Source organism: Sus scrofa, chromosome 15 (assembly GCF_054392235.1).
Source record: "Sus scrofa isolate SSC_HxYL_T2T_F1_AM1 chromosome 15, Sscrofa_HxYL_maternal_Yorkshire_Landrace_v2.0, whole genome shotgun sequence".
Taxonomy (NCBI): domain Eukaryota; kingdom Metazoa; phylum Chordata; class Mammalia; order Artiodactyla; family Suidae; genus Sus; species Sus scrofa.
The window spans coordinates 79,485,379-79,511,906 of record NC_139397.1 but is presented as its reverse complement, the minus strand read 5'-3'; the positions used below and the strand labels follow the sequence as shown (position 1 = coordinate 79,511,906).

At 37.1% G+C, this 26,528-nt stretch overlaps 1 protein-coding gene across 5 annotated transcripts in view; it reads left to right on the top strand.

The window, feature by feature from the left end:
- The window catches only part of CCDC148 (coiled-coil domain containing 148), a 370,013-nt gene that overhangs the window by 169,265 nt on the left and 174,220 nt on the right, over window positions 1–26,528 (top strand). For all 5 annotated transcript variants that reach the window (XR_014830487.1, XR_014830488.1, XR_014830489.1 and 2 more), the window contains one exon: window positions 8,363–8,503. Coding sequence is in view for 2 of the 5 variants with exons in the window: in XM_021076459.2 (XP_020932118.1) it covers window positions 8,363–8,503 (141 nt within the window). In the remaining 3 variants the exon portion in view is untranslated. The remainder of the gene's footprint in view (window positions 1–8,362; window positions 8,504–26,528) is intronic.

The following is a 26,528-nucleotide window of genomic DNA, read 5'->3' as shown; positions in this document are numbered from 1 at the left end:
CTTGCTTTTGTTGCCTTTGCTTTGGGGTCAAATCCAAGAAGTTATCTCCAGAACTGATGTCAAGGATCTTACCCCTTATGTTTTCTTCCAGGAGTTTTATGGCTTCATAAACAAAATCTTTCTATATAGGATAATAAAGTGCTAAATATGTTTAATATTATTAAACATTTAATAAACATTTATGGTGTGTCAGACATTGAAATAATGTCTGTAGAGGTTAAAAAGGAGACTAAGTCAGTACCCTCCATCCACGGGGGAAAGATAGCTATGTATAAAGCTAACCTTCCTCAAGACCTTCACTCATCGGATATGTACTCTAAGGTGGAGTCTTGCTGTATTCTGAACTATTCTCTTCTCTTATAGTCTAAATCATTCTCCTTTCTTATGAAAAGTTTAAAGCTGAGTTCAGGAACTATCAGCTATGTGACATGTTAATGACTTTAGACAAATCTTGCTGATGAAAGACCAAAGAGGTAGAGAGGGGACAGGTTGGAGGAGGTATGATATGTGTGTAAGGAATTGGTCAGCTTAAAGTTTCCTATCGAAATTATGGAATCTCGGAAGCGACACTCTACATGGTGGTCACCCAAGGTTTAGAGATTAAACAAGTATACGGTTACTAATTTGGGTTTTAGATATTTGTTCATCCACCCAAGAAATATTCATTGAACACCTTTGGGTATACTTTGGGTGAAGCCCTGTTCCAGGAGTGGGCTTAGAACAGTGAATAAGGCCAACTCCCTGCTCTTATGGAGTTTAAAGTCTAGTGAGAAACACTGATAAGAAAATAAATCAGTTGGTCAAAAATTATTTTTCCAGCTTTATTAAGAAATAATTGACATACTTCACTGTGCAAGTTTAAGGTGTACAGCATGATGGTTTGATTTATACAATATTGGAAATGATTACAATAAGTTTAGTTAACATCCATCATCTCACAGATGTAAACATCTCATAGATAGATACAATAAAAAGAAAAAAATCTTCTCATGAGAACTCTTAGGAAAATAATATAATTTTATACAGTGATAAGTGAAATGAAAATAAATCAAGATAATTAAAGAGTGACTGGGTGGCATCTATTTTAGGCATTATCACATGGATGAAGGTCAGAGATGGGATTGACAAATGGTGGAGAAGTTGTTAGGAAGGGGCCCTGCTCTTGAAGGACAGATGAGCAGGAGTGAGGGCTTCCCAGCCAAAGGCCTAGGGCAGAGATAAGCAGGGGCGTGCAGCAGTGGGAAGGAGAGGAAGAGGCAGAGGAGGAAGAAAGCCTGGTTTCTTTGCTCTGGGGGGTAATAGCAAATAAGTTCCTATGCATGGAGTCAAGTCCACACACGCTCTAAAAGATTGAGTCCTTTTTTGAACAAGGTGATACCCAAAGAAATAAATGGCCAGAAAAGCCCATTGAATTGGTGGCCAATGCAAAGCCACATCTATTAGAATCATGAGCAGAGGAGCAAATGTATTTGAAAATTAACCCAGTAGTCAAATGTCTACCAAATAGGTTGAATCAAGATGACACTGAAGTCAGGAAAGTCAGCTAGAAAGCAATGGCAGCAGTCCAGAAATGTAGTAAACATTCATGTATCATTTATGCTTTCTTATCTCATTTATTCACCCATTCAAACAAATTGAGCATCTCTTGGGTGTCAGGTGGTATGTAAAAGGCACTGAAGATACAGTGGTGAGTCAATCAGATATGATCCCCATCTTCATGGGGATCACAGTCTAGTGGGGAAATGGATACTGGTCATATAATCACAAGACTGGTGTCTGATTTCAAACTATTGTAAGTACCTTAAAGACAAGGTAAACAATGTTATGGGAACATGCAACTGGGGGGTTTTATATGTAGGGAAGGTGGGCAAGTCTTCCTGAAGAGATGTGTGGAACCGTAATTTGGGACTGAGTGAGTATTGATTAAGAAGGTGTGGAGGAGGCAAGAGGAAGGGAGAGGTATCCCCAGGAAAGGAAATAGCATGTCCACCATCCTTGGAGCTAGAGGAAATATGGCTTTCTTAGGGATCTGGAAAATGGTCCGGGCTCCTGGAGCACAAAGGTGAGTTTGTGATTGCATGGGGTTAGGAGTTGGGGCTGCAGACACGGGCAGGGACAAACTTTGGAGGCCTTTCAGTCCATAGTTTGGAGTTCAGACTTCACCCCAATAGTGCTGGAAACCATTAAAAGTGTAGGAAGTGAAGTGAGATGGGAATTGGGCAGGGAAAGAAACTAGAGTGGATGCAGGATGTAGCTTGGGAGCCATGAAGGTAGAAGTATATGTAGGTCTATGAAATGGTCGGAGGCACAGTCTACAGGACTTGATATGTGGAATGTGTATATGTGGAATGTCAGGGACAGGCAGTGTCAGGATGATTCCTGAGTTTCTGGTTTGCACAAATTGGTGGTGTTTGCACAGCAATCCTGTAAGCTCTGTGTCATTGTTATCACATTTTACATGAATCTGAAGTTATAGGTGGTTAAACAATGTACCCCAGGGAATATTATTAATTAAGTCACTGAGATAGGACTCAAGCTCTGGTTTCTGATTTCAAAACCTGGGTTCTCTCATCATGCCTCTGGGTTCATTGCAGAAGGAACAAGGACTATGGCTTAACGATGGCAATACAGTAGCTTTGGTCTTTATTATAACACAGAGCCATAGAATCTCAGCCTTGGAAGCAAATTATAGAGAGCTTCCTGCTGTGTTTTCCCTAGATCTCATAGCCAGCAGGCAAATGGTTTTCTGACTGTTAGCCCTGTTTTTTGACTCTATTGTACAATTTCGCTTTGTCAGCTTCATAAATAAAATAGACCAATAGGTTTGTAACTTTTGTACCTTAGGAAAAAAAAAAAACTTAGTGGTAGTTTTCTGCTTATTAACATTTAGTTTGTTTCTTCTTCTACAAGTCTTGTTTTATGCTATGGTTAAGACCCTCTAGGACCCACTTAAGTGGAACTTTGCAAGATTTTATTTGAAAAGAAAAGGGCATGGAACAGTCAAGATAATAGTGCATAATCATTGAGATTCTAAAAAAGACTAGTAAAAAGCCACAGAAAATGGAAAGCAGTTATCAAAGAGAGGTGATTAAAAAAAAGGCACTTATAAAGGCACTCAAGAAACCAAGGGACAATTGTGAAACTGAGAGGAAAAACCAAATCTTTCTGCTGAACAAAAATGCCAAAGAGAGAACAGAAAGCTGTAACAACATATGCAAAATCACAGGTACTGTATTTCATGAGTGGATTTTAAACATAAATGGAACACATAAGATAAAAAAGCTTCATTAGGTAATATTGAAAAAAGATGGAACATTTGGAAAGAATTTAATGGAGCTATCAGTCTGTTAAAGATTTAATAAAATGAAAATTTGAAGTTTACTCAGCTGAACTGAATTTAGAAGCTTATTGGAACATTTAGGGAGAAGGCAGAGAAAGGGATCTGCTTGAAACTTTTTTGCACACATCCTCTAACATTGCAAGAGGTAGGAATTTGTTGTTGAAAATCCTGACAAGGCTTTCTAGATATTTTCCCTGTCAGATAAGCAGATATGGAGCTTTAGGAATCCTGGAAATAGCCAGGACAGGGAAAGCAAGGATTGAGAGTTGCAAAGTGGAGGAGTCAGAAAATGATAGCATGTCTGGTGAGGGTACCTCTTCTTCCTGAAGACCCATCCAAGTAAGAAGGGGAAATACTGTCAATCTAACTCTCCAACAGAGCCTTGGAGCATTATGCATGCATTTACCAGCAAGTGTTTCTTGAACCCGTGCCAGATGCCATGCTAGGCTCTGGAGAGACCGGTGAATAAGACAAATTTGGTCCCTACCCTTAAGAAGTTTGCAGCCAAGTATAGGTAAATCCAAATGGTTTTAGTGTCTGCTGTAATTAATAGAAGAGAGAGACCAGGTACTAGGAGTGTGGGGAATGACCTGGACATGGCGAGAGAGGGAAAGTTACCTGGAGCAAGTGATATCTAAGCTTAGGCTTGAGTAGGATAAGGGGAAGCTAGCCAGCTGAAGTGTGAAGGAAAGTTTGCATGTTTCAAGGATTACTTCACACCATGTATTTAATGCCTTTATAAAATACAGACGTGGCACACAATAAACCCTCATAAATGGCAACTTTTAATGTTTTATTATCATCAGTATAAGCACTGGTCAGATGGTACTTTTTCTATATATAATAACACACATGATACAATGTTTCCATAAATATGACTGATAGAATTCACAATTAATGTTTAGTTGTCTATTTTTATTTAACAGGCTTATGAAATACTGATGCTCCTCATTGCTGTTCATTTTGCTTGCAGAAGATATTTGCAGAACATGCCATATTGTGGTCTCTCTATATAAGGAAAATATAAAGGAGAATCAGAATATTATAAATTAAAGAAACTAGAGAAGTCACCTGATCTAGTCCCCGCCTTTAAAATGGGAGAAAACTGGGCTAGCCGTTAGCTGAAAGTAGCAATGTTGGTGTTTATCGGCAGAGATGAGACAAAAAGGCTGGTGTTCTCACCAACAGTTCAGTACTCATTTCCTTTATACCTCATTGCCACTTAAAATTATTTTCAAAGCTCGGAGTTCCCATTGCTCAGTGATAATGAACCTGACCAGTGTCTGTGAAGATGCGGGTTCAATCCCTGGCTTTGCTCAGTGGGTTAAGGATCTGGCGTTGCCGTGAGCTGTGGTGTAGGTAGCAGATACAGCTTGGATCTGGCATTTCTGTGGCTGTTGGTGTAGGCTGGCAGCTGTAGCTCTGATTCAACCCCCTAGCCTGGGAACTGCCGTATGCCACCAGTGTGGCCCTAAAAAAAGCTAAAAAAAAATTATTTTCAAAACTCTCCACTTTGATGTAAAACTGTGTTAATATTGTTACTTGATGTTAACTTCCATTGTTGCCTTTGAAATATTCAGGGGCTTCATTTTTTTTTCTAATACTTTATTCACTCTGGTGGTATGTGTGTTAATTAATTTCACTTGAGCCATTTTATTTTTAAATTGAGAGCAAGGGATACATGTAACACTACTAACCATTTTCATTTAAAATCCTTAGTTTATTATTTGCAACAGATTTTAAATTTCACTTGTTCTTTGTTGGGTTAAGTTTTCATTCAAAGACTGTACCTTTGGCAGGACTATTAAACATAGTATTAACTAAAGAACTGGAAAAATGTCCTGTAGTTAATAATCTAAATAATGCTTTCCTTACAATGCATTCTTGACTGCCACTGTGGTAATGTGCTTTCATGGTTATTACTGTTACACAGTTATGTTCGCATGCTCTGTTTAAAGCTATATAATTACCAAACCTTTTAAAAGAAAAGCACTAAAATGTTCTTCTGGGCTATTCTTCCTATTGCTCACTGTTCACTCAGAAGTTTCTGTGCTTGAGCCTATAGTGCTAATATTGATTCCTCTGCCCACCTGCCAGGTTTCTTGTTCTTGGGCATCTTGAAAATATCATAATCGATTGTCATTCTCTCCACATGGGAGTCATTTACATCCTTTGGCTGCCTCTGTAGGGATCTGCTGGATACAGAATTTTTTCAATGGCACCCCTTTTCCCAGCAGATTCTCTACTGGGTTAACTGTGTATTCCAAAAATCCCCATTTACCTTACTGCCTGGGTACTGATTGCTGCAGAGCCTGTTTCTCCTTGTCAGGATCTTACAAATCCAGCTACTTAAGAGGATATAATGCTAGCTTTGATAACCTTCTCCTCTTCACTTTTCACCTTCTTTTGGGTATGGGTTCAATTATAGATGATGCTGTGAGTTATCAATTTCAGGCAAACTTACAATGGTCCCTGAACATTTTCATGATTCCGTATGAAGTGGAAGCAACTTAGTTTCTAAAGGCTGATGCTGACTTGCTCGAGTTTTTTGTTCTGGCATTTCATATTTGTTTCCTAATTTATAATGTGTCCCATTTGAAAAACTGCCATAATCTTATTCTGGAGAATAGGAGAAATATCGTTTATACTTGTAAGTGAGAAGAGGGTAAATTGTGTTATTGGTCTGGTTATTTTCTTGCTAAACTTAGCTTTGGAAACAGAAGTCTTGTCCAGTTATAAGTATTTGCTTATAGTTGGCTTCTTTAAATCATATGATATCACATGTGCAATGTTCATTCAATGATAATTCCAATAAATTACTCTCAAATCAAAAGGTGAGAAGAGTAGTTCCAAAACACAAACTTCCATTGACATTTATGGAATAGTCTCAGTACTCAGAAAGGCTGAATGTATACTGTTTTCTTTGCATTGGTTCACCACATCTCAAGTCTCACCTGAGAACCTTGAGATTACAGTACTTTATTTTACAAATCTCTTTGGACATACATTATTTTTATGAGTTTTTTTATTTTAATGTGGAAAAATTTATATATACAAAATTCTATCATCACTCAACAATTATCAAGTCATTAGTCAATTTTTTTTTTTATCTATACCTGACCTACTCTCCCATGTCCCTTGGAGAGTGGTTAGCAAATCCCCAAATACCATATCATTTCATCCACGTTTCAGTATATATGTCTAAAATTAAAAATTAAAAAAACACACATAACCATACTATGATCACACCTAAAAACTTTAACAATATTTCCATAGTAGCATCAGCTAACTAATCAATATTGAAATATCTAATTGTTTCATAATTTTTTCACATTTAGTTTATTCAAATTAGAAATCAAATATTATCCACATATTGCATTTGGTTGCTATGTTTCTTAAATGCCTTTTAGCTCATATTTCTCCTTCCTTATCTTTCCCTTATAATTTTTTAAATCCTTGAAAGTTTTTCAAATTTCAGTTTTTCTGATTAATCTGTTTCTCCATTGACTGAATTCTCTGAAAACTGATAGGTAGTTCTAGAGATTTGATCATTTTCATTTTTATTTTTTGGCAAGAATGGTTCGTGGGAATGTTGTTTTGCTGCTTATTTCTCAGTGATGTTAGGATTATCCAGCATTTTCACCTGTTGCCAGCTCAATCCACCTGTTATAACATTTCTCATCAGCTGGTAAAATGAAGTTTTTAGTAGCAATTGAAGATCGTGAACAATGACCCAAAAAAACACAAAAGGGGCTTAACTATTTAGTCATTTTAGTTCATCTTATTTTTAGGATATTTTCTTTACTCAATTTTCATTTTATGTATTACTATAATGAGCCCTGCTTGTACCAAATATACAAAACAATGAGGTATTAAATGGAGAATGCTAGTTTTTCCCTTTGCAAAAAAAAATTTTCTGCATACCTCTCCATCCCTTTCCTCTCTGCTTTGTTAGCTACATGTATACCTGAAACATGTGTTTACTTTATCTTGTTAGTTTCATTGGTTTACTCCTTACAAAGATAATACATGCTTGTTGTAAAAATGTCACTTGGCACAGACAGGCTTAAATAATACATTTTTTTTAATTCCATGAAATGATACTATTCAAAGATAACCAATATTTATATTTTAGTAAACCTCATTTCAAATCTCTTTCTAGGTTTAGATACATAGATGATATTTGATATTAATGAGATCATGCTATAAATTTGGTTTTGCAGCTGCTTTTTTGTATCTAATAATAATGTTGTGGACATTTTCTATGTCAATGGGTATAGAAATATAGATCCTTTTCCAATGGCAGTCATTGTATGAAGGCAATGTAGTTAAGTCATCTCTTACTGCCAGACATTTAGACTCTTTGCAATTTTTCTGTTTAAGTAGCCCTGCAGTGTACATTTCTGTAAGCATATTTTTGTGCACTTGTCCAGTTGATGGTTTCTTTTGAATATTTAATAACTTCCCAAAAGTGGTGTTATGGGTCAAAGACTATGCATATTTTATATTGTGACACATATTTACATATTGCCCAGTTGTCCTCTAAAAGCACTTTATCAATTATACTTCTACCAATAATACCTATCGGTATCTAGAAAGTTCTTTCACAGTTCTTAATTTTTTTTTATCTTCATTTAGCTCATTTTCTTCACTTATAAAATCAGGATGAAATATATCAATGGTTCTTAGATATTTTAGGATCTTAGGACCATTTGAAAAATTTTGAAAACTGCTAACCAGAAACTGGAGCTGTTGTTCCAGAAAAACACACCGTGCAAACACACCAAAACTTTTACACACTATAATTCAGAGATCCTTTTGATATCAATTCACAGACTCTTAAGGATTTCACTTCATGAATCCAAGTGAAGAATCTCTGAATGAAATGATTTTGAAATTGCTTTATTTTAATGTGTACTTGAAAAATTTTGACATCTGCTTGATACAGAACCTACTCTTATTGTAATCTGTGAAATCACTTGAGTGTGTATAGCTATCGAAATGAATTTCTATTTATTGCAGGTTCTTCAATGGCGAGCGCACCAGGAAGAGGTAGCAAGGTTGGAAATGGAAATTTCTGCCAGAAGAAGAGAAAAGGAGGAGGAGAAAGAGAAACTATGGAAGAAGAAGGAATTGTTACAAAGAGAAGAGAAGAAAAAAAAGGTAAAAAAAAAAAAAAAAAAAAAAACTCTTTGCTATGAATATGTGAATGAAGCTTTAGTTGCCTAATTGAGCTTTGATAGATCTTGGTATTTGGCATGGAATTCTCACAGGCAGTTCTCAGAAAGATTCCTAAGGTTCTAGTGGAGTCTAGCTTCCATTTATTTGAGCTTCCAAGATTTATAGACATGGAGGAGAACCCAATTTATTGACCTTTGCAAGCAGAGTACTTGTTATTAGAAGAGATGCTGTGTGTAAAGAAAAATGAGTATTGTGAGTATTGTTACATCCTGTACTAAGAAGGGACATGGCAAAACCAGAGGTTCCGGGATAGCATTTTGGTTGATGGCAGTATAGCAAATGACTGCCACAAGATGTCCTTATTGGGAAAATACATTGTACGGGGATCAGTGCAATTCATGGAATACCAAAAAGCTTTTTAAATAATTTGCTGGAGTTCCTGCTGTGATTCAATGAGTTAAGAATCCAACTGCAGCAATTCAGGTCACTGGAGAGGCATGGGTTCAAGGATCCACATTGCCGCAGTTGCAGTGTAGATCACGCTGTGACTCACATTCAGTCCCTGGCCCAGGAACTTCCATATGCCATTAAAAAAAAAAAAAAAAAAAAAAAAAAAAAGAATCTACTTCTTGTTTTGTTATTTGTTAGATTTTTTGGTTTTTCGTACTGACATAAATTCATCATTCTACTTTTGAATGAACATTTATTTCCCAGTCTTCAAAATATTAATCAAGACATTTATTAACAGCTTTAAAAAGATTACTGACTACCTGTGGAAGATAAAACATATTTCACAAGGCATTTTAAAATTACATATGGGGTATTTATTTAGATATTTTGTTTGTCCACATCACAAAAATGATAGAATTTACAGCAAAAATAACTGGGAGTTTGGGGTTAGTAGATGGAAACTATTGCATTTGGAGTGGACAAGCAGTGAGATCCTGCAGTATAGCACAGGAACTATATCTAATCACTTGTGATGGAACATGATGGAGGATAATATGAGAAAAAGAATGTATGTATATGTACAATAGGATCACTTTGCTGTACAGCAGAAATTGGCAAACATTGTAAACCAGCTATAATAAAAATTTTTAAAATTTTATGACTTCTGTGGAAATAATTTGCAAAGGCAATTTATGATCAATTTTATAACATAATGAAATGAACTTCCATTAACCTATACACCTGTATTCACTTGATATGCATGATGTAAAATGTTTTCTTTTGGAGCTGCTTATAGTGCTAAGAATGACTGATTAATTCATAGTCCTTGATAAATAGATTTTTGTTTTTGTGAACACAATTGATACTTCAAGCCGTATGACCAACTCTCTTTAAGTTCCATTTAAAGAGATTTAGATACAGTTCCGCTTTCTGGGAATTTACAGAGACAGTGCTAGAATACACAAATTAATAACCCAAGTATTGAAGCTCTTGTCTAGAAGTTTTTCCTTCAAAATTAAACATGGAGGGGAAAAAAGCGCTATGTTTTTTTTTTAGCTAACATTCAGTTTTTCTGCATTTTATTATACTTCAGTTGCCTTTGTTCTTATTTATTTAGTGCTCTTACATCAGCAAATAGGTGTACAGTCAGCATGTGTGAAAAACAACATATATAGAAATTATATGACTTTTGACAAAGTATGCTGCAGAGAAGAGTAATTTACAGTTTAAGTAAGTAAGTTGGGTGGTTTCATCAAGTCCCCATCAAGAGAGAAACTCATAAATATCAATCATGTTTCAAATAATGCATGTGAACTCTGCACATCTTTTTGGGAAAACTTACCAATTATTTACTGCTATGAAAGCACAATATTGGAAAAACATATCCGTAGAGAATTGTCATCTACATTGATCTCTTTCATAGCACTTTCTCTCTACAAATTAGTATGACCTTGAAAAGTAATGTATTCCTAAATATTGTTTTCATGTAGTGTCATTTTAAGTTCCATTTAAAGAGATTTAGATACAGTTCCGCTTTCTGGGAATTTACAGAGACAGTGCTAGAATACACAAATTAATAACCCAAGTATTGAGAATTGAAGTAAGTGCATTTAATTGTTTTTCAAATGATTTTTATTTTTTCCATTATAGCTGGTTTACAGTGTTCTGTCAGTTTTCTATAGTACAGCAAAGAGACCTAGTCAGACATACATATATACATTCTTTTTCTCACATTATCCTCCATCATGCTCCATCATAAGTGAGTAGATATAGCTGCTTATGCTATGCAGCAGGATCTCATTGCTTATCCATTCCTTAACTATTCCTAAGGCAATAGTTTGCATCTATTAATCCCAGATTTCCAATCCATCCCACTCCCTCCTCTTCCTCCTGGGCAACCACAAGTCTGATCTCCAGGTCCATGAGTTTCTTTTCTGTGGAAAGGTTCATTTGTGCCATATATTAGATTCCAGGTATAAATGATATCATATGGTATTTGTCCTTCTCTTTCTAACTGACTTAACTTAGCATGAGAGTCTCTACTTCTGACCATGTTGCTGCAAATGTCATTGTTTTGTTCTTCTTTATGGCTGAATAGTATTCCATTGTGTATATATACCACATCTTAATCTATTCATCTGTCAGTGGACATTTTAGTTGTTTCCATGGCTTGGCTATTGTGAATAGTGCTTCAGTGAATATGCGGGTACATGTGTCTTTTTCAAAGAAAGTTTTGTTGGATATGTGCCCAAGAGTGGGATTGCTGGGTCATATGGTAGTTCTATATTTAGTTTTTTGAGGTACCTCTATACTGTTCTCCATAGTGGTTGTACCGGTTTACATTCCCACCAACAATGTACGAGAGTTCCCTTTTCTCCACAGCCTCTCCAGCATTTGTTATTTGTGGACTTATTAATGATGGCCATTCTGACTGGTGTGAGGTGATACCTCATGGTATTTTTGATTTGCATTTCTCTAATAATCAGTGATGTTGAGCATTTTTTCATGTGCTTGTTGACCATCTGTATATATTCCTTGGAGAAATGTCTGTTCAGGTCTTTTGCCCATTTTTCCATTGGGTTGTTGGCTTTTTTTGCTGTTGAGTTGTATAAGGTGCTTGTATATTTTAAAGATTAAGCCTTTGTCAGTTGCGTGATTTGAAACTATTTTCTTCCATTCTGTAAGTTGTCTTTTTTTTTTTTTAATGGTTTCTTTTGCTATGCAAAAGCTTGTCAGTTTGATTAGGTCCCATTGGTTCATTTTTGCTTTTATTTCTGTTGCTTTGGGAGACTGACCTGAGAAAACATTTGTAAAGTTGATATTAGAGAACGTTTTGCCAATGTTTTCTTCTAGGAGTTTGATGGTGTCTTGTTTTGCATTTAAGTCTTCAAGCCATTTTGAGTTTATTTTTGTGCATGGTGTAAGGGTGTGTTCTAGTTTCATTGATTAACATGTGGCTGTCTAGTTTTCCCAGCACCACTTGCTGAAAAGACTATTTGACTTGAGGAATTGACATGATAATACAGGAAACGGTAGAAAGACATTGCTAGCTGTTTTCTCTGCAGTCTATAAGACTTCTGGTAATGAGAGAAAGGCATTTTGGAAGATGGGAGAAAGACCTTCAGGAGCTTGCAGATAATTATTGACATTTGGCCTGACACCAAAACAACAACCACAACAACAAAACATGCAATAATGGAAGGTATACTTAAGCTCTAAGCCAAATTTATGGTCAATTTCTTGCAATTATATAGGACCAAGGCATGTATTTTATTTATTTTATTTTAAAAATTATTTCTTAAAGCTAGAAAAGATTTAAGTACAGAGATTAATGTGGTAAATATATTAGTACTCATCACCTAGCATTGAAACTTAACATTTTTCATTCAGTTTCAGATTTGTTTTATTTTGTAAAGTTGAAATCTTCTTTTTTTTTTTTTTTTTTTGTCTTTTGTCTTTTGTCTTTTGTTGTTGTTGTTGTTGCTATTTCTTGGGCCGCTCCCGCGGCATATGGAGGTTCCCAGGCTAGGGGTTGAATCGGAGCTGTAGCTACCGGCCTACGCCAGAGCCACAGCAACGTGGGATCCGAGCCGCGTCTGCAACCTACACCACAGCTCACGGCAACGCCGGATCGTCAACCCACTGAGCAAGGGCAGGGACCGAACCCGCAACCTCATGGTTCCTAGTCGGATTCGTTAACCACTGCGCCACGACGGGAACTCCGAAATCTTCTTTTGAAGACTTCCTCAGTACCATTTCCCTTCTTACCACCCCAAAGGCAATCTCAATCATGAATTTTATACCTATAGCTATCTTTAGGCTATCTATTGCTTTTAGCATATTTTAACATGTATTTTATTTCTTACTTTTTAAAAGAATATTACCACACTGTCATGTAGAATATACTACTTTTTAAAAATTTATTGTATTGAAGTATAGTTTATTTAAAATGTGTTAATTTCTGCTGTACAGCAGAGTGATTCAGAATATATATATATTCTCTTTCATTTGGTTTATCACAGGATAACAAATATTGTTTCCTGTGCTATACAGTAGGACCTTGTTGTTTACCCATTCTATATAGAATATTTTGCATCCGCTAATCCCAAACTCCAAATCATCCCTCCCCCTCACCTCCTCCTTGGCAACCACAAGTCTCTTCTCCATGTCCATGAGTTTGTTCCTTTTCTCTGGATAGGTTCATTTGTGCAATATATTAAATTCCTGGTGTAAGTGATATCATGTGGTATTTGTCTTTCTCTTTCTGACTTATTTCACTTAGTAGGAGAGCCTCTAGTTCCATCCATGTTGCTTCAAATGGCATTATTTTGTTCTTTTTTATGGCTCATTAGTATTGCATTGTGTATAGTTCTTTTTTTTTAATTTTTTTTTATTTTCCCACTGTACAGCAAGGGGGTCAGGTTATCCTTAGAAGTATACATTGCAATTACATTTTTTCCCCCACCCTTTCTTCTGTTGCAACATGAGTATCTAGACATAGTTCTCAATGCTATTCAGCAGGATCTCCTTGTAAATCTATTCTAGGTTGTGTCTATAGTTCTTGATGGCCATTCTGACTAGTGTGATATGGTACTTCATTGTAGTTTTGCTTTACGTTTCTCTAAAAATTAACAATATTGAGCATCTTTTCATGGTCTATTGGCTGTCTGTATGTGGAGAAATGTCTATTTAAGTCCTCTGACCATTTTTCGATTGGGCTGTTTGTTTTGTTGTTGTTGTTGTTATTCAGTTTTACGAGCTCTTTGTATGTTTTGGAAATTAGTCCCCTGTTAGTTGCATCATTTGCAAATATTTTCTTCCAGTCCATAGGTAGTCTTTTCATTTTGTTTATGGTTTCCTTTGATGTACAAAAGCTTGTTAGTCTGTTTAGGTCCCATTTGTTTATTTTTGCTTTAATTTATATTGCTTGGGAAACTGACCTAAGAAAACATCAGTATGATTTATGTAAAAGAATATTTTGCCCATGTTCTCTGCTAGGAGTTTTTTGTCACATCTTATGTTTAAGTCTTTAAGACGTTTTGAGTTTATTTTTGTGTATGATGTGAAGATGTGTTTTAACTTCATTGATTTACTTGTGGTGCCCAACTTTCCCAACACCACCTGTATAGCAAATACTTCTTTGTTTGACCTTACGTTTTGAGATATAGCCATGTTAATACACAGAGATCTAGTTTACTCCTTATAAAGGCTATGTAGTATTCCATTGTGGAGCTAGACTAACATTTATACCTTCTTTTAGTGGGTTGACATTTAAGTTTCTTAGGTTTTGTTCTTGAAACTGCTGTAGCAGTCACCTTATGCAGATTGACTGGAGCAGATATGCACAGCTTTCTATAGGGTATATCTGGCATGGAAATCGCTATGTTGTAGGATTTGTGTGTTTTCAACTGTATAAGATTTTTTTTTTTTTACTTTATAAGATATTTAAACAATTCTTTTTTACTTCTGCCTATCTGATAAAAGTGTGTTAAACTGGATTCTCCTGGTGACTTGTGAGATTGAAAATCTCATGTTTATTGGGCAGTTTTATTCCTTTCTGAATTGCTTATTCATGCTTCTTATCCATTTGTCTATTTTTTTCTTTAATCTGTAGGTGTTCTTTACAAATTGTGAATACTGTTTATTTTCATCAATTATATGAGTTGCATATGTTTGCTTTCATTGGTCACCTGCCTTTAAATTTGCCTTATTGTCTGTAGTTTCATGGAAATTTAAAATGATCAAGTTATCAAAGTTATTAAACCTTTTAGTTGTGAATTTTTCTTTCCTTTATGAACTGTAACCTAGTAGTGAGAACATCTTAATGGAGAGCTTTTATGTTAGTCTCTGACAAGGACTCTATGCATTTTACTGGCCCAGGACCCATTCGTATATTAACTTTGAGACTTGGGAGCTATGCTCTGAGCTTGGAGCAGGTGCCCACTTAGCATTTATGCATAGCATCTGGATTCTGCACTTGACTGTTTTTCTCCTCTAGTCCCAAGCAGAATGATAGCCCCCTTGTCACTCTCCCGGGGAATGATTGTGATGTATCTGGTTCCCACTATGTGTGTAGACAAGTTCTATATGACTTCTTGCTCTTCATAGATAGCTTGGTTCTTGCTCTCATGGGCATGGATCCCACAGCTGATATTAAAGACCTGGCCACCAGCTCCTCCGGCCTGTTTCAGGTCCATTTCTCCTCAAGGGTCACTTGGCTTTGTCTCCCCCTCACTGCTCTGACCTTGAGTTCCATCTTTATTTTCAGTTCTAGGTAGGGGTGTGTGTGTGTGTGTGCATGCGTGCATGCGTGTGTGTGTGTGTGTGTGTGTGTGTAGTTATGTTATAGTTTGGCCAAAATTTCTGTGTTTAAAGTTGGAAAGAGATTTATAGGGAGTTCTTGTTGTGGCTCAGCAGGTTAAGAACCCGACTAGTATCCCTGAAGATGTGGGTTCAACCCCTGGCCTCACTCAGTGGTGCAAGCTATGGTGTAGGTCGCAGATGTGGCTCAGATCTGGTATTGCTGTGGCCTGCAGTTGCAGCTCTGATTCAACCCCTAGCCCAGGAGTTTCTATTTGCTGCAGGTGTGGCCATAAAAAAAAGGTTTCTATATCAGTCTCAGACATATTTACATATTTTCTACAGTTGTGACTATTTTTTATATATATACTAACCATAGATCCTCGTCATTTTGACTATTTTATTTGTTGGGAACAAATTTTAGTTCTTCATTGTTTAATAGAAGCTTAGTGGAAAATTCCCTGTAGGCAATGTTCCCCCCCCTCCCCTACCTGAGACTGAGACTGGTTGCTTTATTCACTGGCATTTTTTCCCTCCATATCTACTCTTTTGCTTGTGTGATTGTCTCTTCTCCTAAGAGAGCAGGAACAAAGGTAGAAAAACTGTGCTGTGTGTAAAACCTCACCTTAGGATTTCTAAACAAGAGGTCATCTCTATCCTAATTCTGCTCAGTAATTTTAAGAAATAATACCGTCGTTTTGGTGGAGTAACATTTTAATTTCTATCTAACATCAAAGCTTATCCTGGTAGGTACCCAGCTCCTTGCAGCTGTACATTTAAGTTATTAGATCACGTTTTTTCTTTTGTGCTTTAAAACTCTAGCTGAATACAATATTCACAGTTTTCATAGTTTTATCTCAAGACTCATGGAAAGTTTTGATTCATAAGCTGTTAGGTGATAATTGCAATATTTCAGAAGCAGCTCTACATTTTTGAAATTGTCATGATAAAATCAAGAGATGCTGCCTTTCCATAAACTATACCTACGAGCTATTGTAAGAAACAAAATTACTGTGCTAGGTGAACCTCAAAATGCCTGATATGGAATATTGGTCCCAGAACCACCATTTCGCTAGATGTGGCTCTTTGGATGGCTTGAATAACAACAATAAAAAAATTGCTTTGCACCACAGCATTTTAGGAGGTTTCGTTGCATGATGCTTGGTGTTCTGTGGGATCCAAGGCAAGGGTAGTTTAAGCCTCGCTCCCAAAATGGAGATTTTAAGCAAGGCTCACATGAAATGGAGACACATCCCTTCTTTGGCTATTGTGAATAGGGCTGTTATGAACATGGACATACATGACTGTTTTTGAATTATAGTCTTGTCCAGATATATGCCCAGGAGTGGGATTGCCAGATCATATGATAGTTCTATATTTAGTTTTCTGAGGAACTTCCATACTATTTTGCGTAATAAGTGTACCACTTTACACTGGGAATTTTTAAAAATCATTCTTCTATGTCCACCTTTTTTTCTACTCTTGGTTCTTTGGATCAGTATATTGCTAGATTAAGAAACATTGGAGAGGAGTCCCAATGTTACAACTCCCTTCCATTTTTAACCAACTCTGAATCTAGCATTGAAACCACCCATATTGCATGACTTAAGGAATGGGGAATGTTATCAGAAAAGCCAGAATGACTACACTGGCCATCGGACCTACAGCCTTACCACAGAGATGTTTCTAAGGAAGCAATCATTTTGTGATCTCTTAGCCTCAAGTGACATCGCACCGGTAAACACCAGTAGACCCAAGGTTTCAGTAAAATGTTGGCACTTGGGTGCTTACCCTTGTCTACAGGTGACCTGGCAAATATGCATCTGCACATAACCAGGGAAGAGGGGAAAGAGTCTAAAACAAAAAAGGTAGGCTATCAGAATCAGAATGCAGGCTTTAGGGCTGGAACAGCACTGCTTCTCAGAAGATTCCAGAAGCTCTGTGCTTAGGAAGCAATCCAGTGTATTTTCTCAAATCAGATCAAAGCCATTCTGTCAATATGGGAATTTGTGGGGTCTTATGAGAGATATTAATCATGAGATTACAAAATCTCTTCTCCAATGTTTTCTTTTCCTTTTCTTTTTTTGGCCACACCTGCAGCATGTGAATTTTCCTGGGCCAGGGATTGAACCCATGTCATGGCAGCTACCTGAGGTTCTGCAATGACAACAGCAATCCTTAACCCACTATGCCACAAGGCAATGCCTTTTCTCCAATGTTTCTTTTTGCCTTTTCTTTTTAGGGGTGCCTCTGCAGCATATGGAAGTTTCCAGGCTAGGGGCTGAATCAGAGCTGCAGCTGCCGGCCTATGCCATAGCTATAGCAATGCAGGATCCAAGCCATGTCTGCAGCCTATACCACAATTCGTGGTAGTGCTGGATCCTTTTACCCACTGAGCAAGGCCAGGGATCAAACCCACATCCTCATTGATACTAGTCAGATTTGTTTCCACTGTGCCACAATGGGAACTCCTCTCCAATGTTTCTTAATCTAGCAATATACTGATCTAAAAACCAAGAGTAGAAAAAAAGGTGGACATAGAAGAATGATTTTTAAAAATTCCCAGTGTAAATTGGTATAACCACTATGGAAAATAGTGTGAAGGTTTCTCAGAAAACTAAACATAGAACTATCATACAACCCAGCAATCTAACTCCTGAGCATATATCTGGACAAGAGACTATAACTCAAAAATATTCCTACACCCCTATGTTCATAACAGCCCTATTCACAATAGCCAAGACAGGGAAACAACCTAAATATCCATTGACAGATGAACAGATTAAGATGTGGTACATATGTACAATGGATTACTACTCAGCCATAAAAAAGAATGAAATAATGCCATTTACAGCAACATGGATGCAACTAGTGATTATCATACTAAGTGAAGTAAGGTCAGAAAGAAAAAGACAAATAGGAGGTTAATGGATGCCCCCAAATTCTATTGGCAGGAAGCAGGCTGATAAAATTACTCAGGCACCTGGCATTCCTAATACCACCACCATGTAATCCAGCCACCCATACAGGTTCAGGAAGAACTCTGCTCACTCCCCACTACTCACACATAGGAGACTTGTATTCACTCCTAGTACGACATATTTACAGAAAGATTTTGTACAATCCCAAAGGGGTCACTACAGGTCCAGATAGGCTTATGATTCATTCATTTATCCACTTACTCAATAAGTATGTACCAAGTTCCTTCAGTGTGATGCATATTACACCCAGTCAATTATAAGAGGTCACTTCACTCAAACAGAAATTACCCTTTTTCTGGTATCATTTTAAAGGGATATGTTGGCCTGCTGCACTACAAATAATAGTATACAATTCTCAGTTAGGTTCATAAAAGCTCTTATTAATAATACAAAAGGGTTTCTTTTAGCTTCAAATTTTAAAAGTAGTACAAAAGTATTAATAGACAAACACTAAAAATACAAAATGGAGGGGAGTATACATGGAATTTGCAATTAGTTAAGCCTGACTACATATAGTAAATTTAAATATAAATGCACATATATGCAGAACATACAAATGTGTGTCTTTATGTATGTGTATGTTTGACTTCCCTGCTTCTCTCAGTGCTGTTGATGAAGGTCTAAGCTTGGGGAGCTTAGGATGGTGCCTTTGCCCTCATCTATGTCTAGACCTTCTCTTATTTCCTGGTCCTGTATCATCCAGCCATACTTTGGGCATCTAGCCTCACACTGGCCCGTGCTAGTCTTGAGTGCTTCCTACTGTGAGTGCTCCTATGCTAATAAAAATTATTTATTTTGTCACCGTTGGTCCAAGTTCAGACCTTGGAGTATAAACGTTTTGCCCTGACTGACTCCAATAGGGTTCATCAGCTCTTGCTTAATTTTGTTCTTTTTGTTTAGGCCTTTAATTGCTGTTGTATGCATCTGGGCACCATAGGAACATATGGGTATGGAACTGCCCTCAGCAGTTTCCTTTAAATGGCTATGACTGATTGCCTTTTATTTCCAGTGAATGTTCAGGGGTTGCAGAGGAAGGGGGACATAGATTTTGGGGATTTAGGTAGTGGCAAAAGGACCTTTAAAATCAGATCCCTGTCTGGAAAATATCTCCTCGAAGAGAGGCCCCTTAGAGATGGCACCTCCTGGTCCAGCTCCTCCACTGTTTCCTCCAGGGCCTTTTCCCCTCATGCTGTTCCTTCTCAAACTTGAGTAAAGGGGTGTGTGTGTGAGAGAGAGAGAGAGAGAGAGAAAGGAGGGGAGAAGAGAGAGATTGATTGATCTAACTGGATTCCACTTGGACTAAAATGACAAGATATAAATATTATCGGTTTATATAATATATCACTGGGGACTAACTGAATTGTGAACACAAACAAAAACACTCAGTCACGCAGTGACATTCAGATAACCTCAAAATGGTTTATAGCACTTTTTGCATTTTATAAAATGGAGACTATGGACTATTGAAAACTCTCATAACTCCTTGGACCCTAAAAGCATGTCTTTGAACCTCTCTGAATGCCAGTTTTACCTCTGCTCTAATATCCACCCACCCAGACATCTCACTACAAACATTTCTCAAAGGGACTACCTGCCACTAGAGCTGAAGTAGCCCCATCTAGCTGAGAACCAATCTGTTTAACCATTTCCCAGCCTCGGTTGTGTGGTTCTCTCAGTTACGAATGCCTGGAGATACGATCTTGCAGTCAAAGTGTGAGCAGGTGTTTTTCTTTTAACTATCTGTCTTCTTATTTGGGAATCTGATGAAATAACCCAAACATGGGCACTATAAAGCCTAGTAGGTAAATTAACTATCAGGATATTACAGTGACCAAAAGAATATAGTATGTGTTTTATGTAGAAGTGACTCCAAAATAAGCTGAGGGCTCAGACTTTATCTTCTGAATATTTAATATTAGTCCTCTGAGTAGCATTGTATGAGTAAAAGAGTGAATGTGGGATGGGAGAAGAGAAAATAAATCAAGGATCACATAATTCTAAAATATTCGTATGCTTCCTTATTTTGTAATTAAAATTTAGAAATGCCTATTAACTGGTTTTGACCTTCTAATATGAGTCTAAACATAGAGTCAGCTCTCAGTGTTTGAGCCAATAGGTGACAGAAAGCTAGGATGGTAATCCAAGAAGATCACTTTTATAGTTTTCGCTGTCTTTTAAAAGTAAACATTTCATTTAGAACCTCTTTTTAAAAAGTGGGATAACTGGAGTTCTTGTTATGGCTCAGCAGTAACAAACCCAACTAGTATCCACGAGGACAAGGGTTTGATTCCTGGACTCAATCAGTGGGTTAAGAATCTGGCGTGGCTGTGGCTGTGGTGCAGGCCGGCAGCTATAGCCCTGATTCGACCCCAGCCTGGAAACTTCCATATGCCATAGGTGTGGCCCTAAAAAGACCAAAAAAAAAAAAAAAAAAAAAAAGTGGAAAAACTGATCATGGATTCATCCTACTGTTTGTCAGGACATAGTGTTAAGAAAAAGTCAGATGGAGAAGAAACAACACCCTAGATGATCAAGAGCCAGATGTATTTGTTTTTCTGTAAAAAATTCCCAGTAGACAGTTTTGAGTCTTAAAAATTAACTCCAGGTGTCAGTTTTTGGCTAGATTTTCTGGCTAGGTTTTGATTATTCATGATGATTTGACTTGATTATCAGACACCTATACAATGCTTGCTGTGTGCAATGCACTATCTTGTGTTCATTTAATCTTCTTAATAACTCTAAGGGGTGGGTACTAACATGATCCTCATTTTATAAATGAAGAAGCAGAGACACATGGAGGGGAGTTAATTTCCCCAAAGTCACATAGCCATTAGGAGGTGCAGTTAGGATTTGAACCCAGGAGGTCTAACGCCATCGTTCATGATTTTAAACTCTGTGCTGTGCTTCCTCATCACTATGATTGCGGTTTGCTGTTAATTTTCTAACGAATCCATTTTGAGAAACCTTGCTTTCAAACTATATGCTTTAGGGTCATTTTCATGGCTTTGGTCCTGTCTTAGTTTACTCAGAACTGTTAAATAGATAGGTAATTGATAATTTAAAGTCTCTTTAGTAGTCTGCTTACTAGGAGTATTTCTTTTATATTCTGTGGGTGCATACAATCTGTCTTCTTATTTTTAATATTCTCTCAGGATTTCTCTCTTTGAGTTAATGAAACACTCTGGCTAAACACTATAAGAAACCAGATCATTATAGTTTGAGAACAGTTTGAGCACAATTGAAGTGTCAAGTATAAGACGTGTTATTAACAGGTTAAAAAAAAACCAGCTTCATTGCTTCCTCAGTGTTATTCTTTTGTTAAGATGGCTGAAGAAAATATTAATGATTTTGATGTATTTTTTTAACCTATTGACATATTATTTCACAAGAAGAGAATTTCCACTGGCTTCCAATATCACATGTAGCAACCTGTTAGAATCCATCCCCATTTTCCACCTTCCCTCCTTTTATGATGAATTACGTATCTGTACTCCTGTCTATGGCCAGCCCCATCATTTATGCACAGAATCCTATTCCCTCTGTTCTATTCAAGGTCATCCTAAGCCCTCTCCCATTCTCATTCCTCCTTTTCTTCTAGGTCTTTCCTATTAACCTACAAATATACCATTATGACTTACATTTAGAAACTACTCCCCCTTGATCTCACACTCCCTCCCCTAAGAAAACAGCACCATCCTGTAGCCTGTACACCCTGTTTCTACCTCTTTCTGCCTGTTGTTTCTTGAGTCATTTTGTTCCTTGACTCCAACAAAGCCTTGCTTGTCATGGGGATCAGGGAATCTCCATGTTGCTAATTCCAGGGGTCAGTTCTCTGTCCTCACCTTACTTGAACTATTAAGATAGAAGCGATTATTCCCTCCTCTTTGGAAAACTTGATATTTGGCTTCTAAGAAGCCGTTCTCTCTTTGTTCTTTAATCTCAATAAACTTGAATGGATCCCTCTCATCATTCTAAGTCTTGGAATTCCATGGGGCCTCAGTGTTCTGAGTATATGTACTTTCCTGGGGATCTCAACCACTTTCAAATACTTCATACTCCATGTATGTGCTGACTCAAATGACCAATTAACATCTCTGGTCTGGACCTCTCTCTTGAACTCCAAAGTCATACGTCTCACTGCCTCAGATCTAATATGCCCCAAATGTATTTTTGTTTTTCCCTCCAAACCTACTCTTTCCCCCATATTCCTTTTCTCAACAAATGGAAACCTCTTCTCCCAGGGCTGGGGCCAAAAGCCTTCATATTTGGACTCTTACTTTTCCCCTCTTACCCTATCCCACACCCTTACCTATTGCCATGAGTAGAAGCCTCTACCTTTTAGATCAGAACTATTTCTTCCCCTTCTAATTAATTTATCTGCTTTTTCCTTTTCCATCTCCTTTTCCCTCCTCTTCCATCTGTTTTTCACACAACAGGCAAAGTGATGCTTTTAAAAGTCACTCAGATTATGTCACTCACTGCATTGTGCTCAATATCTTTTGGATCTCATCTCCTGCCACTTGCCCCTCCTGATTCTGCTCCAGCCATCACCGCCTGCTTCTTCCTCCCCAGACGGCCTAGCCCATGTCCCCTTAGCCTTTTGCACTGGCTGTTCCCTCTGCCTGGAAGTCCTCTCTGGGATGTCTACATGACTCATTCTCTCCCTCCATTCAGGATCCCACTCAGATGTCATCAAAGAGAATGTCTGTCCTTGATTATGAAACCTAAAATAGCATTCTCCTTCCCTATGACTTTGTCCATTTACCCTACTCAATTGTTTCTTAATGTTTAGCATTCCACTTACTATTTATATATTGACTATCTTCTTCTCTTGTGGAATGGAAGTCCCATAAAAGGGGGGATTTGTCCATTTTCTTCATTGTTTTATCTCTAGTGCCTGACATAGGAACATGATGAATATTGGTTGAATGAATGAATTTAATGAACAAGCAAAATACAACTGTACTTTGATGGTGAGATATAGAGGAAAGCAGGCCAAACTGGGAGGCACTAACAAGGAGGGTGACCTTGGGCAAGATATGTAGGCTCTGTGGGATTTTGCCTCCTCAATTGTAAAATGAGGTGTTTGAATGAAATGATTGCTGAAATCACCTCATCTCTAAGAAGTCATGATTGAATGACTCTGAGGTTTGATTACTTATCACTTTTCACTCTCCCTGAACTTCAGGCTTTGAAATACAACATCCTCAGTATATATACTCCCTTCTTAATGCATAGTGAAAAGAGAGAAATTAAACAAGATTACAGACAAATTCATTTTAGCAATATCCACATATGACATGATCATTATATAATATTTCAGTGCCCATACTGAAAATAGACCTTATTCCTAAAGAAGACATCACAGTTATTTTTAAATCCACCTGGCATTTCAATTAAGAGGGAGATAACTAATGTGTTTACCCCAGAATACTTTCTTGGCTCATCATGTTCTAAGGACATAAGACTACATCATGGTAGAAAATAGCTATTGCTGATTCGAGCAGGCAGCTCTGCTATGGAAAAATGTTCACATAAGTGAACAAAGTAAATATCACCTAAAAGATTCCTATTGTTTCTTTACACATAGAGATGTCACCTACTTCCAAACATTTCGTAATAAATGCAGTAGTATTTTTGTGCTAGATACCCAGCCGTTGGGTCATATCTTCTCTCCATTCTGCTCTGTGCCTCAGGGGCTCCCTTGCCCTCTGGCTTCCACTTGGGTTCGGGGGAAGTGGGGCCCTAGAGATGAGGATGAGGGAGGAGAGTGAGGCTGAGAGAGCCATAACCCCGACCCTGCTGAGTGGTGTTGACTAGCGGTGTCCTCCACCAGAGGTCTAGGCTCTGTCAGGTGGTCTTCCCCTCATAGCCCTCTCTGCTGCAGCCCGATTACTACATGATCATGATCCCTTGTGATTGCCCTGCATTCCAACCTTATTTGTCATTGTCCCCTTCTTACATTCTTCTGGATTTATCCTAATTTTGAGTGCACCATCTGTTTCCCATTAGGAATCATTAAAATAGAAAATTAGTAAGAGAATAAGAGACAAAAAAACTGAGAGGATGGGAATCTAGTTATGTCAGCAAACCAAGACTAAAAAAGGGGTTCTGTAATTGAACTTGGGTAAAGTTAAAAGGAAGCGTTTCATGCTTATTTGCTAATAATAGACAACTTCCAGTGCATTGGAGCTGGCAGGGGGTGGGAAGCAAACCACCCAGGGGAAAGCCTTTTCAGTAGTTGTGCTGGGTTTAAATCAATGCTCATATGATATTGCATTAACCTTTATAAGGCCTATGGCATAAAATTTAATTATAGTTCTGGGTATAGAAAGAGAAAGAGATGCTGCATGCAAAGTGATAAAAAGTAAAGATGTTATATACAGAGATATACAGTATTTTTGTCATCTGACTTGATATGGGAAAAGAGTTTGGAAACTTCCAGAATGAAAAGCAGTTGTGTCCCTTAGATATTCCTTCTAAATTTTAATTTTTCTTGGTTAGACTTTAAAAAAAAATCCTCTTGAAATTTTAAATCCTTTTATGTCCATTTTAGATAGTTTAGAAAATACAAATAAGCACACGAATACAATAAAAATCACCCAGAATTCTAAATGACTAACAAAAGGTTAGTAATGTCCTTATATTCTTTTTTCTATATATACAAGGATTTTAATTTAACTAGACTCATATTGCATATCTTATTTTTAGTCTGATTTCTCTAACTTTATTTTTATATCTATCAATACATCTTGTATATTTTCCTCTCTTTTTCCTACCACATAATTTTTGGTGTTTGCACAGTATTTCATTATGTGAATAATTGCATTTAACCAATTTCTTATTTGGGGTGTTGTATTTTTTCCAATTTTTTTTACCCTTTTAAGGTTGTAATGAATATACCTGTACATAAATCTTTGCATAAGTGTCTGCTTATTAACTCTTAAAATTTATTTCTTAATTATTAAGGGTTTTGCTAGTTGTCTTCTTATTTATTCTTCAAAAAGGGTACAACAGTACCCAGGGGTAGAGAGGCTTGTTTATCAGATTGGGAAATGGTGGCAAAAGTGTTCAAGTTTATGACACTTATAACTAGCTGAAATGCAAATAGTCTGAATTGTGGCCTGAAAGGAGGGTCATTAAATTCAGATAACCAGGCAGGATAGTGGAAAAACTGACTTTCTATTTTAAAAACCGAAGAACTAACTTTGATTTCCTACCCACGTAGAGACGTTTTCCATCTTTGCATAAAGAACACCCTGCAAAGTAATTCTTTTGGAGCCAAATTTTTATTCAGAAGTTTCAGCACATCTTAGATTAAAGCCCACAGAGATCTCTATGCCATAAAGTGCAGAAGAGATAATATTGGCAGAAAGGTTTTGAGGGTGGAAGTGACCAAGTGTCCATCTACAGCACAGAAACCCTTTAATCTGGCTTCCATGGACAACTTGACATAGAGAAGTACCATCCATATCCCCGTGCTCTGTTGTGACTAAATGTACCTCTACACCGGACATGACTAAATGAAGTGGTCCAGTGGTGTCTGTGGTCTGTCACTATTGTCTATTTGGAAGTGTTATTAATAGTTTTGGATTTATATGAGTTGATATAAGAAAAATATTGTGTGCAATGTTGCTTTTCCAAATTGTTTTTCACTGGAGTGGTTTAGCAAATATATATCTTGTACCTCTCATCTACAAGTTGTGATATACTCGATACAAATAAATACTACAGTATAAGGGCATGTTTCTTACCTTTCAGAAGTCCATGCAAATGTGTGAAAATTTATGGAGCAAAATATAGATGATTGTTAAATTGATTGCATAGAAAGAACAGTCAGACTTCAATTGGTGGTGATTTTATGTGATATAGACTCATGTAAATTAAACAAGTAGGAATTTTTTTTGCTTTTTTTGCTTTTTAGGGCCGCACTTGTGGCATGTTGAACTTTGTAGACTGGGGGTCGGATTGGAGCTGCAGCTTCCAGCCACAGCCACAGCAAGATGAGATCCAAGCCGAGTCTGTGAGCTACACCACAGTTCACGGCAATGCCAGATCCTTAACCCACTGAGTGAGGCCAGGGATTGAACTCAAGTCCTCATGGAAACTAATCAAATTCGTTATTGCTGAACCATGACAGGAACTCCAACAAGTAGGAAAAATTTAAAGTAAAAAAATATATATATATACTTTTTTAAAATTAAGAGGTCCTCTTATGTTTTTACATGTAGCAACAATACTTTTGTGGGGGAGGTTGCATATTCTAAGTCAAAAGT